This window comes from Trachinotus anak, unplaced genomic scaffold (genome assembly GCF_046630095.1).
Source record: "Trachinotus anak isolate AG129_WGS33_773 ecotype Australia unplaced genomic scaffold, CSIRO_AGI_Tana_v1 ptg000019l, whole genome shotgun sequence".
NCBI classification, from domain to species: Eukaryota; Metazoa; Chordata; class Actinopteri; order Carangiformes; family Carangidae; genus Trachinotus; species Trachinotus anak.
The window spans coordinates 29,929,699-29,954,178 of NW_027273870.1; the positions used below are offsets into that span (position 1 = coordinate 29,929,699).

At 43.6% G+C, this 24,480-nt stretch overlaps 1 protein-coding gene across 13 annotated transcripts; it reads right to left on the reverse strand.

The window, feature by feature from the left end:
- Window positions 1-174: 174 nt before the first annotated feature.
- Window positions 175-24,077, reverse strand: kif16ba (kinesin family member 16Ba). 13 transcript variants are annotated; one of them, XR_011694522.1, is made up of 29 exons: window positions 23,268-24,067; window positions 21,177-21,246; window positions 20,976-21,089; window positions 20,094-20,210; window positions 18,866-18,963; window positions 18,186-18,295; window positions 17,666-17,808; window positions 17,303-17,471; window positions 16,989-17,120; window positions 16,713-16,888; window positions 16,294-16,359; window positions 16,149-16,208; window positions 15,851-15,970; window positions 15,074-15,125; window positions 14,644-14,781; window positions 14,472-14,554; window positions 14,122-14,210; window positions 13,166-13,198; window positions 12,776-12,829; window positions 10,727-12,082; window positions 10,147-10,305; window positions 9,764-9,869; window positions 8,696-8,743; window positions 8,312-8,359; window positions 4,503-4,625; window positions 3,385-3,474; window positions 3,204-3,287; window positions 2,804-3,073; window positions 175-1,543 (listed from the first exon to the last, which is right to left on the reverse strand). XR_011694522.1 is itself a non-coding variant. In XM_071505539.1 (29 exons), coding segments are annotated over exons 1-29 (3,987 nt in total). In that variant the 5' UTR covers window positions 23,315-24,068; the 3' UTR covers window positions 175-1,541. The 13 variants fall into 13 exon arrangements, 9 of the variants coding, with proteins under 9 accessions (XP_071361640.1, XP_071361639.1, XP_071361636.1 ...); XR_011694520.1 differs by having other exon boundaries at window positions 175-1,834; XR_011694519.1 differs by having other exon boundaries at window positions 1,704-3,073.
- Between the last annotated feature and the right edge of the window lie 403 nt (window positions 24,078-24,480).

Genomic DNA, 24,480 nt, shown 5'->3' on the forward strand with positions numbered 1-24,480 from the left:
ACTTTATGTCATTTATTCACTTGTTGCAACATTTAATTGAAAAAAGAAAATATAACATGTTAATCCGAGCAGCTGGTGGGTAACAAGGCTAACAGTCTCCAGTCTTTATGCTAAGCTAAGCAAATCATCTGCTGGTTTACAGGCATGAAAAAAACAGTCCACACAGTCTGAGAGTTGTGGTTCATTCCCTTTACTGACATTCAACGTCAACAGTTCACGTCACATACAAGTGCGGTATAGAAAACTATGCACATTCATATTTACATGTAAATACACACTATGGCTTATGACAGAAGCAGTCAGTGCCTCCTCATCTTCAAACACATTCAAATGAAACTCCACGAGTTCCAGCTCCAGACCCGTTTTCTGTTCACACAACAACACAACAGTGAAGCTGCTGGAAGACTTTCAGATCTAGATGCTGCAGCTCTATGACGGAGCACAGACGTGGACTCTGATGATTGGTCGACTCTCACTGTGACGTGGCTCCTCAGTTTGTTCAGCTCTGCACGTTATTGAGTCCATGAAGAATGTAAATGGACAAACGTCCAGCTAATTGAATCTTAATGACCACACTGTTTGTAATAAAAGATCTGGAGGCTCCAGTGCAGTGAAAACTCTTCACTCTTACTGTGGCGGCTCGTTGTTGGTGGATCTCAGCGGCGTCTCGATGATGTCACAGTGACAGACAACAGATCACATCAGTGACAACAGGACAGAGCTGCGTCAGCTGTGCGACACCTCAGCAGAGCAGGTTTGATCTTTGGCAGCGACGTGTTCATTTTGATCAGCAGTTCAAAGGTTCATTAAAAAATTCTACGATTTAGTGCAGGCAAACCTCAGCAGCATCCAAAGTTCTTCTGGTGCAGCTGGAAACTTTTCATTTTATTAATAATTCAGATGAAGTTCTGTATTCCAGAGACTTTCAGGTTTCGCTCTGATGAAACGAATCAGTGATTCAGGATCAGGGGAACAGAAGCTGTTCTTCAGTTCCAGTCACTGTAAACCTGCAGTTAACTGATGACCTTCACCATGACACACAACAGGTCGACCTGCAGGTTAGTTTCTCTGCCCCTGAACACACCGTCATGTGACTGCGCGAAGGTCATGTGTTCTCACAGTTTTAGTGTCTTTTTAGTGACGCCTGCTCTCACAGTGGTGGGGGGGGTGGGGGCATAATCTGAGCATTAAAAATAATAAAATTATTCTTATTCTACATCAACTGTCAACCTGAACAAACCAACTGGTCATATTTGCATAAAGTGAAGATTTTAGAAATGTGCAGCAGTTTTCAATCTCCCTCCACATTTGTGCAACGTGTGGATGCAGACGATCTGTAGACCAGTGACCTGGACTCACAGTGAACACACAACAGTCTGACAACAACACTAACCTTCTCTTCAAAGCTTCACACAATTCAGGTTCACAGTCGACAGCACGAATCAAACAGTGATGATGGAAAATGTTAATTCTCCCATGAAGGAAACGAAGGAGGCCGAGACTGTTGGCTGATGTTTGTCAGACTGTTTGCAGACTGACGGCTCTGGAGGGACAAAGCTTTGTGTTAATAGACTTTTAATTTCTAAGGGATCAATAATACGGATTAAATCCTGTGTTTCACTTTGTTATCTGAGGTTTTACACTGATGTAACACAACAGGCCTCTAAGTGACTGGTGTGTTTTGAGGAAACAGGTGTTTTCACCTGTGCTGTCTGCTGACGCTTTGACACTCATCACTGCTTTAGTGTCATCGCTGCTATTAGCTGCCTCTTCTCACTGAAGGTCCATGAGTCATGTGATTCAGCTGTTTTCTCTGGTTTCCTTTATTTCTAAACTGGAAATGTCCATAGAAGAAATCATCTACGTGCACATCCCCAGGAAACGTCTATAAAATATCAGAAATGAGTGAAAAATGCCCAAAATAATTTCCCACAGCCCAAAGTAATGTCTTCTATCCATCATCCATCAGACCATCAGCCTGCAGATTTTCAGTTTAAATGATTCTACAGGAAGAAAAACAATAAATCTTCTCTTTAAGAAGCTGAAACAAGTGAATTTTTGGTGTTTTTGTTTGATAAATCACAATCATTTAGAGCTCCATCCAGTCTAAAGGTAGATGTCCATGTGTTTGTGATTATAAAGCAGGTCTAGGTTCTATATTAATACTGTGAAAGTATCAAAGCCTCAGTCCACAGAGAAATGCACACAGCCTGTATTCAGACACTGAGCCCAGGTCAGGATCAGATCCTCTCTTCTGATTGGCTGACTGGCCTGTTGTTACTAGAGCTCCAGAGAGAAGCCTGAGAGAGGAGATGTAAAACTACACTGAGATGGTTTTTGGGTCTTAAAACCACAGATATATCTTCTGATGGAGATCAACACTTCAGATAAAACACAGAAGAAGAGTAAAATGTGGAGCTTTAAGTGATAACTGAACTGTTAGTGCTTTGCTGATGGACTGTTAAATGAATGTGATTCTCCAGGACAAACCTCCACTGAGCTGCTCAGGGAATCGAACCCCCAACCCTGGCAGTGTGCATCTGTCACTACATGAGGAGGCTGCCACGAACATTATAGCTGAGTGTAAATATATTAAATACGGCTGTTTATTGCCTGAATGAGCTGAATGCCTTTGTGTCTAATAAAATGTTTGTTTCTATCACTACCCTGGATGAAACTCTTTAAACAGAGTGATGAATTTCCCGCTTTAACATTCATGATGGCGGTCCAACGCAGACGAAGAAGAGCCGAGCAGCACCTGACAGGTTTGAGATCTTCGTTGGAGGTCGGAGAGAAAACTGACCTGCATGTTTTGCCTCCTTTGATCTTCTGAGGCGAAAAGGCACCGAGCAGCTTTTTGGTTTGGTTTGGTTTGGAGATGATCTCAGCACCAAACGCCAACACGGTCGAGTCAGCCAGTGCCGTGGCTGCCGTACTCGAATACGCCCTTCTTAAAGAACGGCGAGAACTCACAGACGGCGTGTTTGGACAGATGGAAACCGCCGTCGGCGTCAGTTCTGAGGGGGGAGTTGGAGGACGACAGCATCACCCGGAACAGGTTCCTCAGATAACGCTGTGAAAAACATAACAGCACAGAGTGACTCTCCACATCCACACATAGTTCTCAGATCAGTTTTCTTAAATCTACTGGAACTTGGTTTTTATTTCTTATATCTGAAAAAACCCAGATTTAAATCTCCTGCCTCCAGGTGACTCCGGCGTTCAGCGACCATCCGCTCATCTCTGTTTCCAAACAGTTTCTTCGGAGGGAACTCAAGAGCCGCCAGCTGAGACAGACACCAACACATCACACGCGTCAGCGACACGTCCGTCCAGGTAACGTCTAACAACAGACACTTTGAAAGGTGCATCACTTCCTCTCACCTCTGGATATTTTAATTTGAGGCTCTTGTGCATTTCCCGGAAGCGACTGTAACGTCTGAACACAGTCCACGTCTCGTCCATCACAGTGATCTGGTGGAGGGAGGTTTACACACACACACGCAGATAAATACAGATACAGGCAAACACACATTCACACTGAAGCTTTAACGTCAGACTCAGATTTTCTCTCTTGTTGAAGCTCAGATTGTTTGAGCTGATCCCATCAGCAGCAGGTGAGATACAACAATGGATGCCTGACAGGTGACTGTACTTTGATTCTCAGTCGCTCATTCTTCTCTCTTGTCCAACTGTAAATATGGCAAAGAGCTGCACTTGAATATTTAAGCACCTTTGAATCTGAACCTGAAAAGTTCCTACTGACCAGGAAATCTCTGGCCTTTGGTTCCACTGACTATCAGCTGACAGGTGTATTTTAAAGCTCCACCCAGTCTAAAGGTAGATGTCCATGTGTTTGTGATTATAAAGCAGGTCTAGGTTCTATATTAATACTGTGAAAGTATCAAAGCCTCAGTCCACAGAGAAATGCACACAGCCTGTATTCAGACACTGAGCCTTAAAACCAGCCGACAGGACTTCTGGAACTTTATGATGTCACAACAAAGCAGTCACCTTTATCCCCCTGAAGGCTGGGGTCTTCAAAATGGTTACCATATTATGCTATTGTTTTGTATTAGTTTAATCTCCAGCATATTATGGTTGTAGCGTCACTGTCCTGTCAGAACCACGTATCTCTAAAGAGTCACGTTGTCATCAGCTCAGACAAACAGCCAGTTTTCAGTCTGTGATGATGTTTTTTTCTCTCATTTATTTCAAAAAGCAGGAGAATTGTCTCGTCTCCTAAATGAAAACTTCATCCTTCACCAAATATGGAGATACAAGGTTTTCACTGGACAGGAGGGGTGTTAAAAACTGATCTGAAAGTAACAAGTAACTACAACTGTCTGACAAATGTTAGGTAGTAAAGCTGCACAAAATACAAATACTCAAGTAAAGTACAAGTACCTCAAATTTACACTGAACCACAGTACTTGAGTAAATATATTTCCTTACTTTCCTCAGCAGCACAGAGAGAGGATGAACACAGCTGACGGACTCACCTTCACCTCGAACTCAAAGTGCTCGTCCTTCCCCTGCCCGCGGAGAACGTAACGAGGAATGCAAATTTTAACGGGCTCCTGGAGTCCGTCGGCGCTCGTCCCAAGAGGACGAGAAACCAAGTGCTGCAGAGGAAGTCATCGGGAGAAAGGAACAAAAAAGAAAACAGGAAAAGAGGAGGAAAAAAGAGGAAGGGTAGGTTGAAAAATTGCAAGAATTGTTGTGAATTAATGGCTGAACTTGATTATTATTACTGAAATTGAGAATGATTTACACAACAGAACAAAGTAAGAGTCATACAAAGTTCAATCTTTATTATTCTGTTCAAACACTTGACACTATGAAATTATGAAGCTCATTATTTAGACATTATCCCTTATTGATCATGTTTCACTTGTAATCATTTATCATCATTACAAATCCTCACATTTTCTTCAAGTCATTAGACAGTAATTCTTAAAAATGCAGCTGCAGAATTGGAAACTGTGTCATCAACATCTTTCTCCCTTTGATGAAATAACCATTAAAGACCAAAAATCAAACAAGAATAAACAACAATCGTCAACATGACTAAAAACAGTAAACAGAAAAACATTCATACAAAGAAAAGGTTTTTATCTTCATTTAGTGTTTTCGTTCATTTTTGTCATGAATACGTATAAATACAGAGATTACACAGATTTCAGAGCCAATCCAAATCACACAATTACATCACAGACTGAAATGTTTAAAAAATGTTTTAAATATTTAAAAAGAACTTTCAGATGTGTCTTTTTTACTTTGGCACGATGATGAATCTCCTTTCCAGACAGTATCTCCGAACTCTTTTTCTCCATCAGATGGTCTGATCATTTCTTTCAAAGATGTGTGAAAATGAGACACTTCTGGACAGAGGTCAGTTCACTGCATTTGTACATGAATTCAGGTAAAGGCTGGCATTAGGTGTGTAACTCACATAGTACACAGATGATTAATCAAGATCACAGCTTCTGAGGTACAACCAAAGCATAATTTCCAGGAATCGCACTGATGACTGTAATCAGAGGCTGAGGGCACTTCAGCCGAGTCGAGCCCTGACTCCACCTTCTTCTCTTGAGTTTGTGGTTTTTGAGTTGTGAACACAATATCTACCACCAGGCAGTTGTCACTCTGCCTCACAACCAGGCATCTGATGTCTGATTGCTTGCGGAGTTCAAGTCCCTGGAACTGGGGCTGGACAGGGACCAGACAGGAGCCCCGTGGCACTGGGTGAAAGACGCCATCCTCCTGGAGAAGAGCTACATATGAGTCCGTCAGGAGGAACTGGAAGATGGTGTCCTGAGGCGCTCGGGTAGAGTTCTTGACCTTGACACTGGTGTAGAGCAGAGGACAAACATCAGCCAACGAGGGTTTGCCGGGACTGTCCATGTTCCCGTGGACAATGTAGAGCAGGTCTGCAAGGACCCGCTTGAACCTGGAGGTGATGTGAAGGTCACTGTCTAGAATGATGTCAGGAACACTTGATGTCCAGTCCAGAGAGAGGACCATGAGGTCATCAGACAGTAGTGGGTGACTTTCAGTCCCTTCAGAGAACTTTTCAGGAGCGAGAGCCTTCAATAAAGCCTTACAGAACTCCTGGGTAAGCTCTTTGCTGTGGGTGAAGACGGCCAAGACTGTGTCTTCGGTGCAGCCGATTAGGCGGACATGCTGTCCTCCCAAACTAATCTGGACTGTCTTGATTTCAAGGAGATTAAAATGGTGAAAAAGAGCCAAGGTGTCTTTAGAATCTGTGCCAGGTGAGACTACTGTTATGTCCTTTTCTGACAGAAGCAAGCACCCGGGCTTTGGGATGGGTTGCTTACTGTTCGCTGTTTTGAGCCAGAAGATACTCAGAGGTTTTCCAACTTGAATTTGAGGAAACAGAGATTCCAACTTTTCTAATATCTCCAGTGATGAAAGTGTCTGTAGTTGAGACAGGACCGGTGGCAGCTCGACCAGCCTCTGATAAAACACTTCAGGACTTGTGTTTTTGAAAGAGGACACAGATCCCCGAGGCTGTCCTGAGACACCAGTGATCACAGACTTGCTGGTATTCTGATGAAGACTAAGGGCGCAATCTGCCACCAAACTGACTTTATTTACTGCCCGCAAGCCAGGTTCTGGCTGTGGTTTTAGCTGCATTCGATGAATAAGTGGCAGCTCTTTGGATATCATGGTCATATACTGAGAGAGTACGATCTTCATTTCACCTGTTCCAACATTTCGAATGATGTCCCGTGTGCCCTGAAGCCTTCTACCAGCATCTTTGTACGCGTCAGACAGTTTTCCAGCAAAATATTCCAAAACGTAGTTCCTCTTGGCCGCCACTTTCTCGGCTTCTGCATCTGTGTCTTGTTTTATTTGACCATTAACACATTCCTTTGACTTCTGCTTGGATGTGACATAACCATCAACAGAGTTCTTCCGCTTTGACGATTGATCACCGGAAAGTTCTGCATCTTCTGCTTCCCCTGTGTCATGTGTTTGACGTTTGACATTTTCTTTTGAACAAGAATAAGAGCTTCCAATCACAAGCCACTCCTTCGCTCTATCTTCAACCTTTTTATCATCACAAACACAGCAGGCCGAATCGGTTCCTCTTTTCTCAGCGATATTCTCGTTTTCATCAAATCTGTTGTCCTCGGTGTTTGCCGAGTTGACGCAAAATAACTTGTCTTGTTCAGTGTCACAACGATCAAGTTCACAAACAGTTCGGCCCTCTCCTCCTAGAGCAATGTTCATTCCTCCGTGCCTCCCTGTATTTCTTCCACCATCTCTGTAAGTTTCTTCTTTTTCAATCAAGACTTCAGCTGTTGATACTAGTTTTTCTTCTCTGTGAACCTTTAAAGGGACATTTTCAGGTTCTTCCAATGCATTTTGCTCGACCTTAGGACAAGACTCTGCCTCAAGCTCCGTTGTAGAAAGGGAGCTAGACCACAACCCGCAGGGTCTCTGTGTGCACAAGGGGGGGAGTCCGTGACTACATCGTCAAGAAGGAGGTGAAGGCTCTCTGAATTATACTTAGGTCCATAATTCACCCCAATGAGAATTACAGTTCCACCATCACCAGGTGCACAGGTGGGTTGTTAAGTGATTCAAAATTAACGGTGTCACGTGGTTTGACATGCAAATTAAGTGTCTTTCTGAAAACTTTAAATTCCAATCAAACATGGGCAAAGTAGCATTTGCAAACTTTTAATTACATCTTTCTTGGTGACTGGATGGACGGTGTTTAGAGAATTCTCAAATATTGTTTTTAAGCTTCTTGCTCAGACTTCACTGAAAAAAATGCATCTGCAAATACTAATCTACCTGTGTTTGATTCCACATTGTTTAAAAAGAAATATGACATTTTTGATCCATTCAAAATGTTTTTTCTGTTTACTACTTTCCATGCAGTGGTTTGTTACCATCCTTCAGCAGAGAATGAGCTTCCTTTATATTGGTTCTTCTCAAAAATAACGGATACAACCCAAATGACGAGCAAGTCGCAAAATTTGCCACCTCTACCTTTGACTTATGCTTTCAAAATTAAAGTCAAAGCAAACTTGAGTGGCTAATATTAGCGACTGGAATTATTTTAAAAATGTGACATTTCTGTTTGGAAAATTTGGAAGATTTAAAATGGAAACCCATTCACTGTTTCCTTTAAAATTACTTTTATTTTCTAAAATCATTAGGATTCATATACAGACTGTCTGATGTAATTTTTATGATGTATTGCCATTATAAAACTGCAGCAGGATTACTGATTTTTAATGATTGATTATTAAATTTCACTGTAAAGTCTTACCTCATATTTCTGCCTCCTTGGATTAATGTTTTTCAGCTTTTCATCATCCTAAAAATAATAAAATTGAACATCAACTGATGATTTCATGATCATTAAATATTACTAACTGAATATTCTTAATCTGCAAAACAAGCAGAAATTATTTTATTAATAATCAAAAAGTTACAAATTCTATTTCATGATGATGGGAAAAAGGAACAAATTAAACAAAACCAGGATGAATAAAAATCAGGAGGCAAAGAACCCAGTGAAAAGAACAACAAACCAAACTGATTGATAGAAGTGTGACAGAGTCGATCCAGAGCCAAACTGGGGGAAATCATGCAGATTACAGAGGAGGGAAAGTCTTATTGTGACTTAAGAGCAGGCGGATCCTGGTCTTACCTCGTCTGTTAATCTAACAGAGCTACAGTCGCTAACTTCCTCCTCCTCCTGCAGGGTTAAAGAGCTAAAGATCAGTTCTACACAGAGAAGTGACACATCCTGTCACTGGACCTGGTGTTTATTCACTTTTTACTTTAAAAGGCCAAAGATGAACTCATAGTAGAAATGAACCTCCAGATGGTGATGGTGATGCTGAAATATAAACACCTACCAGCTACAGACAGAACTGGTCACTGCTGTTAAAGGAGCGGTTGTTCTGAATGGTCCAGTTGTGGCCTGTTTTTGTTTGAACAGGCCTCTCTCTGAACCGTTCTTTAAAAACCAGCCCGTAGTTCAGAATTTAAAGATGTTTTTTCTGTCCATAATTGCAAACTGAACACAAGACATGTTCAGAAAGTTGACATCTATTAATCATTGATTATTTTCTGAACGTATTGTCTATAAAAAGGTAATTAAATTGTTAAATGTTACAGTTGTCTTAGTTAAAAAAAAAACAAAGATATTCAGTTTACTAATGTTTGACAAAGAAAAGGATCAAATTCTCACAGTTGATAAACTCAACGAGTAAATGTTTCACATTTTGCTTAAAAAATGACTGAAACTGTTGATTGATTATCAAAATAGTTGCTGATAAATTTTATGTTGATGCACTAATTAATTAATTGACAAACTGTTGCAGCTCCGACAGAATTTAGACTTTAGGGCTGCAACCAATGATTTCTCTTCTTAATTCATCTGCTGATTAATCAATCAGACCCAAATATGTCCACGCTGACTTTGTCTTTTTCTGTCTGGCCAACAGTCCAACAACCGACAGAGACAAAAACACACAATATTTTCACATCTGAGAAACGGGGACCAGAAAAAAATTTTGTTTGGACATTGACTTGAACTGTAAATTGATCATTAAAATAACTGCTGATTAATTTTCTGTCACTGTGTAAAGATGCACTGAATGAGTGAAGGTCTGGTCTGAATGCTGAGCTGTGAAAACTCTGCAGCACCTTAATGAAACCCTGCAGGTTAAATACAGTGACAGAGTAATGCAGAGTGTGGGACAGGTCTTACCCTGAGAGATTCACAGGACAGAGACAGATCCATGTTGCTGCCGCCGTTCAGAAGGTTCATCTTACGTAACCTTCGCTGGACTTCCTCTTCGATGTACGCATTTAATCTGACAAATAATATTTTTTAAAAACGTGATAAGAAGCTGAACAGTTGGTTTAAAGATCAACCTTCTATTCCAGGTCATCAGCAATAAAACTTTATGAGACTTGTATGGCACAAGTGACAAAGAAACAAACTTAAAAAGACGTCACACAATAAAAGGAAAACAAGGAAATCAAGTGTCACTGCAGAAACTGTATTTCTTCCTGGGACAGACACAGAAGATGGGCCTGAGCACGGAGCCCTGGGTAAAGACAGGATGTTGAAGAGGTTGTGTGGCGTACCTGTCGTCTGACAGCGGCAGCAGAGTGTTCAGACTCTGGATGTGACTGACCGGAGAGCTGCTGTGACTCGTCTTCTCCTCGTTACTGATGGAGTGAGTCCTGTTGTTCTCTTCCCCTTCACTGATCCTCTGCCTCAGCTTCTGGATCTCCTGCTCCACCCTGAAAAAAAAAAAAACACACCGACGAGACACTGAGCTCAGGTTTGTGCAGCAGCAGAACTAAAATCTGCCAATTTCTTCTGTCATTTTATTTCTCTCTTCTCCAGTTGTGTCGGAACAAACAAGCTGCTGCATCCTGTCAGTCTCTCCTCCAGTAAAACACCTTTTTCATTTGATCAAGTACAAACACAAACAATTAATGTGGTAATTTCATTATTTATTCATTAATCTTCTTTAATGCACAGGGTTATGGTTCTTAATATTTTCAGTCTCATCTTTCCCTCCACAGCTGCTCAGCACAGCCTCTAATATCTCGTCAGTTTGTCTTTGACATTTGAAAATTGAACAGTTAACCTGGTTAATTTAACTCAATTATAACTAAGTTTAATCTGTTATGGTAAATTGTATGTTTGATGTCTGACCTCTGCTGGTCCAGGTCAGTCCCACTCAGGTTCCTCTGGACCGAGCTCTTGTGTCTCTGCTCCTCGGCGTCGGGCTCCAGGGAGACGCTGCGCCTCAGGGCCGAGTGCCTCCTCTCCAGCCGGGCTACCGCCTGCTCCATCGCCTCCCTCTGCTGTTTCTCCTTCGATTCCAGGATCTCCTTTTCCTTCCTCCTCACCTTCTCCTCCTGCCGGGCCACGTTGGCGGTGAACTCGTAGGTCTCCTGGAGCTGCTGGAGCTGCTGAGCACTGTGCCAGTGGAGGTTCAGTTTCTCCTCCTTGTCGTCCAGCTCCTTCTCCACCTGGTACAGCGTGTTGTCCAGTCCCGGTGGACTGTCACAGTTCCCGTTGCTGCCTCCGCTGCTGCGCTCCAACATCTCCACGGCTCTCAGCTTCTCCTCAGCCAGCGCTGGGAGGAGGCAGTCGGCCACGCTGGCCAGCTGCCACTCCTTGAACTGCAGTCGGTGCTCCGCCTGTTTGACCAGCTGCTCCTCCTGGCACACGGCTGTAGCGTCCTGCGCCCCCTTCTCCTGCGTCTCTTTCAGCTGCTGCTCTCTTTCTTTGAGGCTGTGGGTGAGGAGCAGCACCGTGTTACGCTCAGCAGCGACCTCCTTCTCCAGGCGCTCCCTCTGCTGCCGTAGCCCCTCCTCCAGCAGGCCCAGCTCCTTCACCTGCGCCGCCTTGAAGTCCGTGAATCGAGCCTGAGCAGATCTCGCCTCTTTGCTGGCATCCTCCACATCCGGCCGCTCTCCGGCCTCTTTGGCACGGAGGAGCGCTCCTCTGATCTCGCCCAGTGCTCGGCGCTCCTCCTCCAGGCGGCGGGCATCCTCCCGGGTCAGCAGCGTGGTGGCTGCCTCATGTTTCTCCCTCAGCTGCTCCTCCAGCCTCCCCACCAGGCTCAGCTGCTCCCGCTCCTGCTCCTCCAGCCGCCGCCGTTCAGCCTCCAGACGAACCTTCTGCTCCTCGCGCTCCCTCTTCAGCCTCTCCAGCTCACGGTAGATCTCGGTCTGCTCCACAGCCTCCTGCTGCCGCCGCTGCTCCTCGTCCTGCTCCTCCTCTGCCTCACCCTCCTGCTGCTGGTTGTGCAGCTGCCGCCTCTGGAGCGCCACCCCCTGGATCTCTGAGCGCCTCTCCTCCTCGAAACGCTCCTTCTCAGCCAGGAAGTCGCGCAGGCGGCTCTCGATGTCCTGGCTGCGGCGGCGGAGGCTCTCCTCCTGATGGAGAATTCGCTGATGCACCTCCTCAGACTCTTTGCGCTGACTCTCCACCTCCTGCTGGAGGCGCTCCAGCTCCGCCTTCTCGCTCTGCTGCTTTGCCTCCATCTCCTTGATCAGCCTCCTACAGCAACGACACACACACAAAGTACTGGTCACATGGTACATCCAACCATCTCCATGACAACTGAGCACAGTGTGTCTGCTGATGAAGGCCACAAGATGGAGGTGATTTGTCTGAGGATTATTCAACAGTCTGTGAATCTGTGAATAAAACATCTTCCACAAATACAAAAACTAAATATATGAGCTGACAGAAAACAGAAGCGTTCATACGTTTTATCGATTCACAAATAAATGAACTTCAACAGGTGTTTGTGAATCAATTTTCTATTTGTGAACCGAAGAATCTTTTGAGGGACAAACTTTCCACCCGTCTGAACTAATATCCACTTCCTGTCGACCTGTCAACGCCATTTCTGCTTTTCATATTTTTTATTCTGGAATTTGTGTATTTCTACGATAATTTTGTGAATTTAAAATGTACTTTTTTTGTATTTGTGGAAGGTATTTCATATTCAGATTACACACTTACCAAAAACTGATAAACAGATAACAGTCAGCCAATCAGAAGAGAGGCTCAGATCCTCTCTTCTGATGGAGATCAACACTTCAGATAAAACTGGAGAAAAGTAAAATGTGCTTTAAATAAAAAATTTTAATGAGAGAAACCCAGTTGCTCCTACATGTTCACATCAACGAATCAGCTGACGTCTGAATCTGTTTTTACATTTTGAGAAAATATAGACTCTTGTACCTTTTCAACTCCAGTTTCTCCAGCTCCTCTCGCTGCTGTCTCTCAAACTCCAACCTGGGAAAACAAAGCCTCCATCAGCATCCTCATTTTCATCAGAAGAAGAAGAGCTCACACATCAGACAACAGGACTAGTAAAGCAGGTGGAGGCAGCACTCGACATGTAAAAGGACAAGCTTCAGATGAAATGTCAGGCAGTGTGGAGAAAATGAAAAGTTTTCTACTCTGACGTCAAACAGACAAAAGCAGCAGCAGGGTGACGAGCAAAATTCAAAACAAAAAAAACAAACAAAAAAACAGACAATGAGGGTTCAGGTTGAGAGACTGGACGAGTCAACACGTCTTTGTGTCACAAACGGGACAGTTAGACAGGAAGTGGACGGCTGAGTCTACCTGAGGAAGACGGGGCCCTTCTCAGTGAAGAGACTGTCAACAGGACAGGGTGGACAGAGTTAATACAGGACAGGAAACTGTTTCATAATCTGAACACTGCTCACAGATCGTTCTCCTCTGGATAAAGTACAAGAAACACAACCAGAGAAATCTCCACCTACAGTTAAACATGAAAATTATTCTTCAATCACTTCACTTAAACAGAGGGGAAACGGTTATCAGTTCATCCTCATTCACATCACATTTCATCACAATCCAGATATATGAGCGGCACAGAGCTGACGGTCTGTCCCGAGTCTGTCCCGAGTCCCGAGTCTGTCCTGAGTCTGTCACGAGTCCTGAGTCTGTCCCGAGTCTGTCTGGAGAGCGGCAGCGGAGGAAAGCTCTCGTTTGATGGTTCGTCCTCTGGGGAGCAGGAATGTGCTCAGTGAATTTCATGTAAATCAGAGCATTAGATTCACTGGTGAAATATTAAAGAGGAGGACACGTCAACCAAACCATCAGGGTTTATCCTCTGAGGATAATTAATGTCCACAGTTAACTCCCCAGTAAAAGTCTGGTGTTACTCTGTCAACAAATCCCACAAGCAGATTCAAACCAACACAGATAAATTTGTTTGTCATTTATTTCAAATGGATAAAGTCATATTTCACTGCGGAGCAGATTTTCTCATCCACAGAGCTGTGTAGTGTTCAGTTATTTGTCAGTAGCACTTGATATCATTTCCTTACACTCTGACAAAAGCTGTTTCCATTAACCTGATAACTGCTCAGTACTTCACTGTGAATCCTCAACTGTCTCACTTTGGTGAAATGCTGCATCGATGCAGATAAACTGACTGGATCTGCTGCCTGAAAAGCATCAGCTGAGTCCTGGGGGGCGTTTGATGCAGGGGGGGGGGTGCACTGCAGGCTCCGTCATCACATGCAGCTGAGGTGGTTCCTGTATTTACTCACCCGGGGTTGTAGAGCATCACAGTGGACAGGTTCTCACAGGACTTGGACAGATCCGTCATGGACAGGCTGAATGTAGAGAGCAGGCCACTCTGAGGGGGAACAAGTCAGAGGTCAGAGGTCACAGGAACAGGCTCATTGTTTCACCTGGTCACTGTGCAGTTTCCTGATGTGAGGTCACAGAGTTTCTTGGTACTTGAGCCATTTAAGCCTCAAATATTTTTAGGGACATGAAGAAAAATGTCCAAGTGTTTTTAATAAAGACGCTAAAGACGCCACACAGTTGTCAGGTCTGTGCAGACGTCTGCTGGTTTCTCTCTGAGGCTTCATGAGGCCTCCACACAGACTCACACCTTTCGTTTCTCCCTCAGCTTGGCCGCCTCCTTCGGATGGTTGAAGCGGAACATGTTGGTCCTGCCGAGCAGAATAACAGCACCTGCACCGCCACAGAACAAACACGTTCATTTCTACGCACAGAGCAGCTTAAAGTGAAGACAGACGATGTTCCTGACGTTCACTCCTCACCCTGGTTGAGCTGCGACGGCTCCGTCACCTGGACTCCGTTCACTGAACACTGAGCTCCGCCCAGAGGCACCAGGGTCACCGTGCCGTTCTGGTTCTCAAACATACAGTGCTCACTCTCCAGGTCCAGACCGTGCAGGACTGTGACAGGTGACAGGTTTCATCAGTCTCCTCAGCTTGTTACAGACAAAAAGATGTTCACACTGAAATATTCAAACCTGAGGCCGACTCCTGTTTTCACCATCAGGTCAGATTAACAGCAGCTCCAGTCTGTCTGTGTTAGTTCAACATCTCAAAAACTACGAACTAGTTCAGATGTTGTGCCACAGAACATTTTACCCTGTGTCTATCACATGACTGTGTGTTTAGATTTAGATGAATCTGTGTTTTATTGTGGGAACAGACGGTACAACAGACGGATGGATTCACTCACTGATGTCCTGCTCTGTGGACGCGTCCTCTCTGCCCACATACGTCCGTCCCTCCTGAGAACAAAACAAACATACAGGTCACACAAACACACAGCAGGACATGTCATTCTGCTCCGGTGAATTCATCAAGGATCGTGTCCTAATGTGATTTGTAATTAACAGATGTACTTTCCTCCGCTCTGTGCTGTTAGATTTAAAATAATGTTTTCTGATGTTTCGTCAAGGCTGTTAAAGCTCCATCCAGTCTAAAGGTAGATGTCCATGTGTTCGTGATTATAAAGCAGGTCTAGGTTCTATATTAATACTGTGAAAGTATCAAAGCCTCAGTCCACAGAGAAATGCACACAGCCTGTATTCAGAAACTGAGCCTTAAAACCGCCGTCAGGACTTCTGGAACTTTGTGATGTCACAACAAAGCAGTCACCAAGAGGCTCAGATCCTCTCTTCTGATTGGCTGACTGACCTGTTGTCACTAGCTCGACCCTTCACCAGGTTCAACATAAAACTCAAGAATGGCTGACCTGAGCTCCAGAGAGAAGCCTGAGAGAGGAGATGTAAAACTACACTGAGATGGTTTTTGGTTCTTAAAACCACACATTTATCTTCTGGTGGAGATCAGCTCATATGGACCTTTAATGTTCTTTCAGTCTCATGTATAAAAACCCTGAAGATTTTTTTTCCTCCCATGATGTTTAGTGGAGAGAATACTGTTAACAGTAAATTGTTAGGTTTGGGTGAACTAGTGGATTTCTGGCTCTGTCCACCAGCTGATGTCCGACCTTCAGGTGGTACAGGATGATGCCGGTGCTGAGGAGGTCGTCGTCAATGCCGATGAGGTGAGGCAGCTCCGAGTCCAGCACCACGCCGATCCCCTCCTTCCTCAGAGCCAGAGTCTCCTCCTGCAGACACGTTTTTCACAGTTAACAACTGAACTGAGGAATTAATCAAAATCATGAGGAAATGAGAAACTCTGAAAGACAAACTAATTACGTCCAAGTACACAAACAGATCTGAGACTGAAACACAGCCATGTTTCACACGCTGCACCTGGAGGAGACACAAACACAAACTTCTCACCTTGAGGATGTTCTGCGTCTCGTTCCATTTGTTAGTCCATTCTTTGGTCAGCTCCAGTACCTGTAACAGCAGAGCAAAGATCAACACACGAAGCCACATGAACATCGAGCTTCAGGCTGCAGGTGGAGACGCTGAACAGACTCACTCTGGCTTCGTTCTGGTGCAGTTTCTCCTCCATGCTCAGAGCAGTGGGTGAATCCAGGAGAGCGATCTGACAGACACACAAACACAAACACACAAACAGGTCAGAGACAAACTCCTCATCAGTCATTTTTAGTCTTGAACTGACACTTTCAGGTGAATGAACTGCACTCAGCTTTTCCAGTCGGATCGACCTCAAACAGATTTACACTGCAACACATTCACCCATTCACACTGGTACACTGATGGAACAGCCATCAGAGACAGTGTGGGATTCAGTATCATGCTCTGGGCTCCCTCCCTCCCTTCAGTTTATCTGACGTGGAGACAGAGCAGCAGTGATGTCCCCCGCCCCGTCCAGAGGAGGTAGCAGCAGGCTCTCAAACTCCACCCCTCTCTGTGGCAATAGTTAGTTTTGTTTACCTGGTTACCCTGAACCAGCAGAGCTTTCAGTCGAGCAATTTCAGCCCGCAGTTCTCTGATCAGCCTGACGTTGGCATCCTCGTTGATGGTCGGCTTGTTGATGATGTTCTTGGCTCTGTTGGCGTAGCGCAGAGTGCTGAGGGTCTCGCCGTAGTTGACGTCTGCAGGGGAAATGGCTGCGACGAGAATCGATTTAAACAGAGTTACATCATAATCACAACATTCAGAACATCTGCAACATTCAGCATGTTGTTAAATGTTTGCTTCGCTGCTCACTGGCGATCATGATGGTCTTGGCGTTGCCGCCCAGGCTGTCTTTCAGCAGCCACGTCAGTACCGAGTCTCTGTAGGGAACGAACAGCGACTTCTTCTTCAGGTTGGTGTTCACGCCGTCTTGCGTCATGTCAGCTGCACAGAAGCAGGAAACACACCCGTCAGTCAGTCAACACAACACACACTGTGTCTCCTCTCAGACGTTTAAACCGGAGGCTGAAGTTTCTGACTGAAACTAAAACAATATTTACAACGATTCAACATGAGTTTAACTGTGTCACATCATTTTAAAAACATGTCAGAAACTGAAGACCGACCTAGAGCAGAGATGACGTTGCCCAGGGTGACCAGGGACTTGTTGATGTTCCCTCCTTCTTTCAGTCGGACGCCGGTGGCTCCAGTGGCGTCGGCTCGCTCGCTTCCAGCCAGATCGACCAGGTGGATCTTACTGACTGTCTCACTGGGCATCTCCGCGTCAAACTTAGCCTGACAGGGATCAGACAGAGTCGGTATTTATTACTGACTTCCTGCCGTCACTTTGTTAACACAGCTTATTTGGAAACATGTTTCAGATGAAAACTTCATGTCAACAAAGCTTCACTGAACCTCACTTCAAAGTAAAAGTATTTTTAAGTACATGGGTTCTCTTTCCTCTCTGAGGTCAGGGGGTCGTCTCTGACCTGAGTGAAGTTGATGGTGAAGATGGCGTGTGAGCGGCTGCTGACGTCGTTCATGCCGGTGCTGGCGGTGGTGCGGTTGATGTTTCCGGCATCCATCAGCTCCTCCACGTCGCTGTAGTTCTGCACCAGGTGTTTGGACAGATCTGAGATCAGGAGGGAGGAGCAGAGGTCAACACACGTCTCAGGACCCGCTGAGGAGACGCATCACTTCATTTTATTTAATTTTCTTTTTATTTTCTTTATTTATTTTACTGGAAGTTATTTTACTTCCTTTTCTTAAGTTTTCAGATTTTTTTTTTATTATTTGTGTGTGAAGCATTTTGTAACTATTAGCTCTGTATAAACAAATAATAATATATGGAACGTGTCCTGAGATGTGGCCGTCGACAGAGATCACACAGCAGGAAGTCAAAAAGAACAAGCTCCGGCAGGCAAAGAGAATCAAACCTGGACCATGTGAATTTAAAGAAAAAGAAAAAACACGACACACCAACACAGTTTAGACCCTGGTGTGTTTTACCTTCTACGTAGGGTCCATCTTTCGGGTGCTCCCTGACTCTCAGGTTGTAGGTCTGAGTGGATTTCCTCCTCAGCAGGTCTCTCACCCTCTCGTTGTAGATCTCCAGGTAGCTGAAGACAAACATCAGTCAAAACGTCTCTAGTTGCTCGATGTTAATGTTTAAATTGAATATGAAAAACAATTCAACTGTGTCCCCCTCAAATCGAACCATCAGTGTGAGTGAAGATGTATTAACAGACGTTTATGTCACATGACATCATATCTGAGGTAACAGCCACAGATGTTTCCTGTGCCTTGCTCAGGTGAGTCCAGGTGCAGACTCACTGTGAGACGTTTTGATTTTCTATTCTTCATATTGGAGTTAATGTAATAACAGCAGCAGCCACATACACATCCCAGCTGTCATTACTCAGGTACAGTTCATCCCACTCAGCTCTTAGAACATGGCAATCTTTGCAACATGACATAAACAGGGTTTTACTTCTTGTCCAGGTTTTATTTTAAGGAACCTTAACTCAGACTCAGACTAACTCAGAAGTAAAATCTTGACGACAGCAGCTGACTCATTGTTGTCTAATAAAATCCTGATGATGTGTCAGCAGCAAAATGTTGATTTATTTATACAAACTTGAATAGAATAGAATCAATAGAAACTCCACGGTGCAGGAGTCTGGTCTCACCTGACTTCTGTACGAAATGAAGCTTCATCCCATCGAGTGGCCTCTGAGATCCGGCTGAACAAACCCTCACAGATCCTCGGGATCAGACCTGCATCTCCCTGAAACGAGATCACGGCCCCGGGCTTCAGTAAGAGCAGCATCAGTCCCTCCTCTGGTTCACAGCTCAGCTTTATAGTTGTAACTTTTCCAAACAGCGGTTGAGGTAACTCTGATGTTTTCCATCTCATTTCATGTCATTTTTTAAGGGAGAACACCAAATATTGACCCATTGCAGCTTCTGCAATGTGAGGATTTACTGCTCATCTTTGTGACGTGTCACGGTAAAGCTTCTGGACCAAACCTGGCGTCTGAGGACTTCATGATGGCTGAGGGAACTTCACACTGTTTTCTGATATTTTACAGACAAACGGTCAAACTGACCTTAAGGAAATAATCAACTGATTAATCATTAATGAAAATAATCTCCACTGTGTTTTAAACTGCAATTGAATTATGATTGAGATCCACTGTCCTCAGCAGGGAAGATAAAACCCCGTCAGACAACAGACCTCCTACACATCAGGCACCTCCTCTGAAACCTGTGATGATCTCATGTAAACTGCTTCATCAACGCCGCCCAATAAAGAAAGTGTATTTACTCCCCTCTCATACCAGTCTAATCTCTGCAGGTCTACAGGCAGTCCATCTGATAATCCAGCTCACAGCCGAGTGCAGATAAGATCCAACCAGCTCGACCCTTCACCAGGTTCAACATAAAACTCAAGAATGGCTGACCTGAGCTCCAGAGAGAAGCCTGAGAGAGGAGATGTAAAACTACACTGAGGTGGTTTTTGGTTCTTAAAACACAGATATATCTTCTGATGGAGATCAACACTTCAGATAAAACACTGGAGAAGGACCTGAAACTAGGACCTGGTCAAGTTTGTCCTGACTGGAATCCAACAGAAAACCTTTGGAGGGTTTTAAAGTGGAAGCAGCTTTATCCTTTCACTGAGTCAGTACATTTCAAGTGACAAAACTAAGGCCTTTCTCCTTCGAGGGCCTGTGCAGTGGGGGTTTCTGACTCCACACTGATCATTTGAGAATGAGTCAGTCGACCTCGGAGCCTCTGCTGGTGACTGACAGATCGATTGTTTCTGCTTATCACGGTGTCAGAGGTCACTGTGAAGTCTTTCTAGATAAGAACATCTGACTGTGAATGTTAAACGTGTCTGGAGCTGTGTCTCACTGGATTTCCCATCATGGTGTAGGACTTCCCCGAGCCGGTCTGACCGTAGGCGAAGACGCAGGCATTGTAGCCCTCGAACGCAGCTTTCAGGACGTCAGTGCCCAGATCTCTGAAAACCTGCAAACGAAACCAGGAAAAATGTTCTTAGTTCTGCTGGGTTCTCTTTAAGGGTCTGTGGACATGTGAACTGGTGCACGAGATCTGAAAACCCTTCTCTCCAGACTCTACGCTCACATGACTGAGTGTCAGTATTGATGTTGCAGAGCTGTGATGTGACGTCGAGTCCTGAGTAAACACAGTCTATCAGCAACAAGCTGCTTCGACTGAGGACAAGAGTTTAACAAATCCTCCAACGTCTGACCCCAAATCCAAACCTGTGTTACATTAATCAGCCAAAAAACAAGCAGGGAGGATTTACAGAGCAGCCTCCATTAACCCTGTGAACCCTGCAGAGTGTCGACACGGCCACTGCACAACAACAACAACAACAATTATTTAAAAATTCAAAAAACAAAGTTACAAAGTTCTGAAACAGGATAATCATTTTAAAAACTAGAATTCAGGCAGTAAAACTAGATATTTAAAATAAAACTAATATATACTATACTATATACTGATAAATACTTTATGTTATGGTTTGAAAATAGAGATGAAACAGTGTAAAAATGTAATATCACAATTACAGTAACCAAAATGATCAGTTATCAATATTATCTGTTTTGGTAAAATGTGCTGAAAATAACAAGTAATAAATCATTTCACAAGTGAAAACAATAAAATAACCACTTCACCCCTGAGAGCATTTTACAGATTCACGTCCCTGTGGTTATGAACTTCTGCTCTGTAATCCTGCTGTGGGAAATAAAACAAACAAACATTCACCTTCTCCTGGGAGACGAAGGCGGAGCTTTTACAGTCCGTCGAATCATAGGAGAAGTCATACGTGAAGGTTTTGGTTCGATCCCTCATCGAGTCTCCAGCTACGCCATCAGGGATCTTAGGGAATCACAACACAAAATGTGAATGACCCAAGTTCATCTACAAGGACGTTGAGATCATTTCAAAGCTTAAAAACAGACAGACCTTCAGGTTGGTGATGGAGGTTTTGGTTCCTTCCATCTCAATGATGCATTTTGCGGTCAAGTCCTTCTCCCTGTAAAAGACCAAAAACCTGAATTTATCTTCCTACAAAATGAACATGTGTCAGTTACTTCAGTTTCTGTGACGATTCATTTAACAGGTTCCAGTGTTTTTTTGTTGTTGTTGTTGTTTTTTTTTGGTTTTTTTTTTTTTTTTGGGGGGGGGGGTCATTTTCCAGAATTTGATCGTTTCAGGTTCAGATTCATGTTTTGTCCATTAACAGAATGTGAGATACCAGAGGACCATCTGGATCTGAGCCTCTCTTCTGATTTACTTTTATTTTCATAATCAACTAATCTTAAAATCTTTTTTTAATTAGTAATTTAGGAAACATCAAAAAATTTCCCTCTCAACTTCACAGTGACCGAAGGCAATGTTGTCAAATTTTGTTCAACCAACATTTCAAAAGCCAAAAATATTTAGTTTATAATAATTCTCACATCTGACAAACTGGAGTCAGAGAGCATTTAGCATTTTTTCAATAGTTTTGCGATAAAAATGACTTCAGCAAATAATAAAATGATTAAATTGTCAGCTGATTGACTAATCAGTTAATCATTTCTGCTCTTGACTTAAATTTTCTGCTGTTTAACCTGAGCTTATATGATTGAAAATGCCGGAGACATCGACTGAAAGTCACTTTAATTGCTACATCTTCTCATTTTCAATGGTCTTTATTTTGCTGACGTCAATAAAATCCACATGACTGAAGCGGAACCGTGTCAGCGACATGTTTGCTCAGTCGTGTGTGATTTTCTGTCTCCACCCCTGTTTGTTCTCAGGCTTCACAGCATCTTTAGTGCGTCAGAACAAAGCAATAACAGAAGACACCTGATGCCTCTGCAGAAACTTTCAACTCAAAAAGTCTTTGAAAGTCAGATTTGACCGAGTCTGTACCAGCCGTGTTCCACAGGACAGGAAGGTGTCTGTTATCGTAGTGCAACACAATAACTCTACAACACGTTATATAAGACTGTGCGCTCATCATGAGTCGGTCATAAAATGGATCCGCTTAACACAGACGCATGAGACTGCTCAGACAATGTGTCAAGGGTTGTTGGAGCAAAGTTTATTGTAGGGCTGCAAAGAAAATTACCTATTTTCTTGATCAATTAATAGGACAGTTGTTTTCTGATTAATAATTTAAAACTTATCATTGCAATTTCAACTGGCTAAAGCTAACTTTTTAAATGTTGTTTTATCCAACAAACAGCGAAACACTCAAAGATATTCCATAAAGGTATTCAACTGATAGCAGCGAACTAAAATATTGTACAGAAGCTGGAACCAGTGAACTTTCTGTCAGTCTACTAAACTACATTAAGTTTTGAACAATTAAAAAAAACATATACTAAACTAATAATGTTACAGTGTTGAGGAAACAAAATGAATTAAACAGGGCAGTGAAACTAGAATCCTAAACTCCAAACTGGTGAAGTTTGTAACGATCAGAAACAGAAACATGCATCAGATCCTCACAGTTAAGAAACTGAAACCACAGGATTTTGACCTTTTTGCTTGAAAAATCATTAAAATAATGAATCATTCATCAGTTGCAGATCAATAACTGCTTCAGCTGGAACTGATAAAGCTGTAGAAACCATCAGGGATGTGTCCTGCAGGAAAATAAACTTTTATTTTACATGTCCCTGAAGATAAAGTTAGTTTCTCAGTTTGTCTTCTTGAATCCCTGCAGCAGAAACTCACCGCACCTGCTCTGCCTCTCAGGTACAAACAGGTGTAGACACGTCGTCAGTCTGGACTTAAATACCTGCTGCTGTTTCACACACCTGTTTTCACCTGGCTGACCCGAAGCTCCAGGGCCACAGGTTAAACGAGCTCACATTGAATCTCATTATTTGGCAGTAATAATAACGTTTAGGGCGTCTGCCGGTGTAAACACAATAATGTCTGAGTCGATTAATGAGATTTAACCACACACAGCGGCTACGTCTGAGCCAGTTAGCATCACAGTTACTCCAATCTGAAATTACAACAACGGGTAAACAACAGGTAAAAACCGTGTTAACTCACCGCCTGTTCATGGGCCTGACCCGGACAGCCACCCGAACCGATGCCATTGCACATCCCGCTGTTGTCCGCCCTGTGTGGCCGGTCGGTCCGGTCAGCTAGCCTCACGGCGAGCGGCGCTGCCTTTTAACGGCTAACAGCTAACGGCTAACGGCTAACGGGCTGTCAGGAGCCGCGGCGGGATAAAGAGGGCAAAAGTCACAGAGATAACCGCGAAACTGCACACGAACTGAACGGGCCGTGGAGGCGGGGGAGGGGGCGAGGGGTGGAGGGGCGCCGCCGCGGACAGATGTTATCGTGGCCCGGTGGCGCCGCGTCGCTGCCCCGGTGTGAACCGGCTCTGCTCCATAGTTACTGCTGAGCAGCCGCTAGCTGTTAGCATCCGCTGGTACAAACATGACCCTGGGACGGAGGCCGGGAGGACACAAACGTCTGGAGCGGGCATGGATTATAAGACACAGATAAGGTTTTATAATTCACCCAGGGAGTTGGAGAAAAGGGATGTTAACAGGGAGAGAGTGTTTTTACATCTTAGTAGAAATGTACATTAGCGAACAATGTACAGTGGTGGTGGAACATAACAGTCACTCAATTTTCCAAGTACTTGTACTTCACTTGAGTATTTTTATTTTGCTACTTTATACTTCTACTCCACTACACTTAAGATGCAACAGCTGTACTTTTATTTGACAGTTTAATTATAAGTTAAAGTCCAGATTAAGATTTTACATTTAAAAAATGTGATGAGCTTATAAAATACAATAAATCTGTGATGTTACCGACAGTAACAACATTTTTTGCTTGTGACCATGAGATTCCACCAAACAGGCATTACCCTAAACTGCAATCTTAATATGGTTTTACTTCATTTTTCATTTCATCTGTTTGAGGCTCAAAATGGTAAAAGCCTCAGAAGACTTCTCTACTAAATAAATAATCTTACCACCCCTCAAATTTATCCTGAGTGAAACTGTCCAATCTTAAATAATTACAAATAGCTCCACCTGACCAGTGACAACAGTAAAAATGTTACTTACTAAATGCTTCATTAGTATTAACAATTATACAATTATATAAAAATATAATATCGTGTACCTTCATTTCTGATCTAAAGGATCAGTGTGAGGACCTGGAGGTTCCCCTACACCATGTGGAGAGAAACAAGAAAAACTTTGGATTCATACATTACCTTTATATTTGCGTATGTAAATATAAA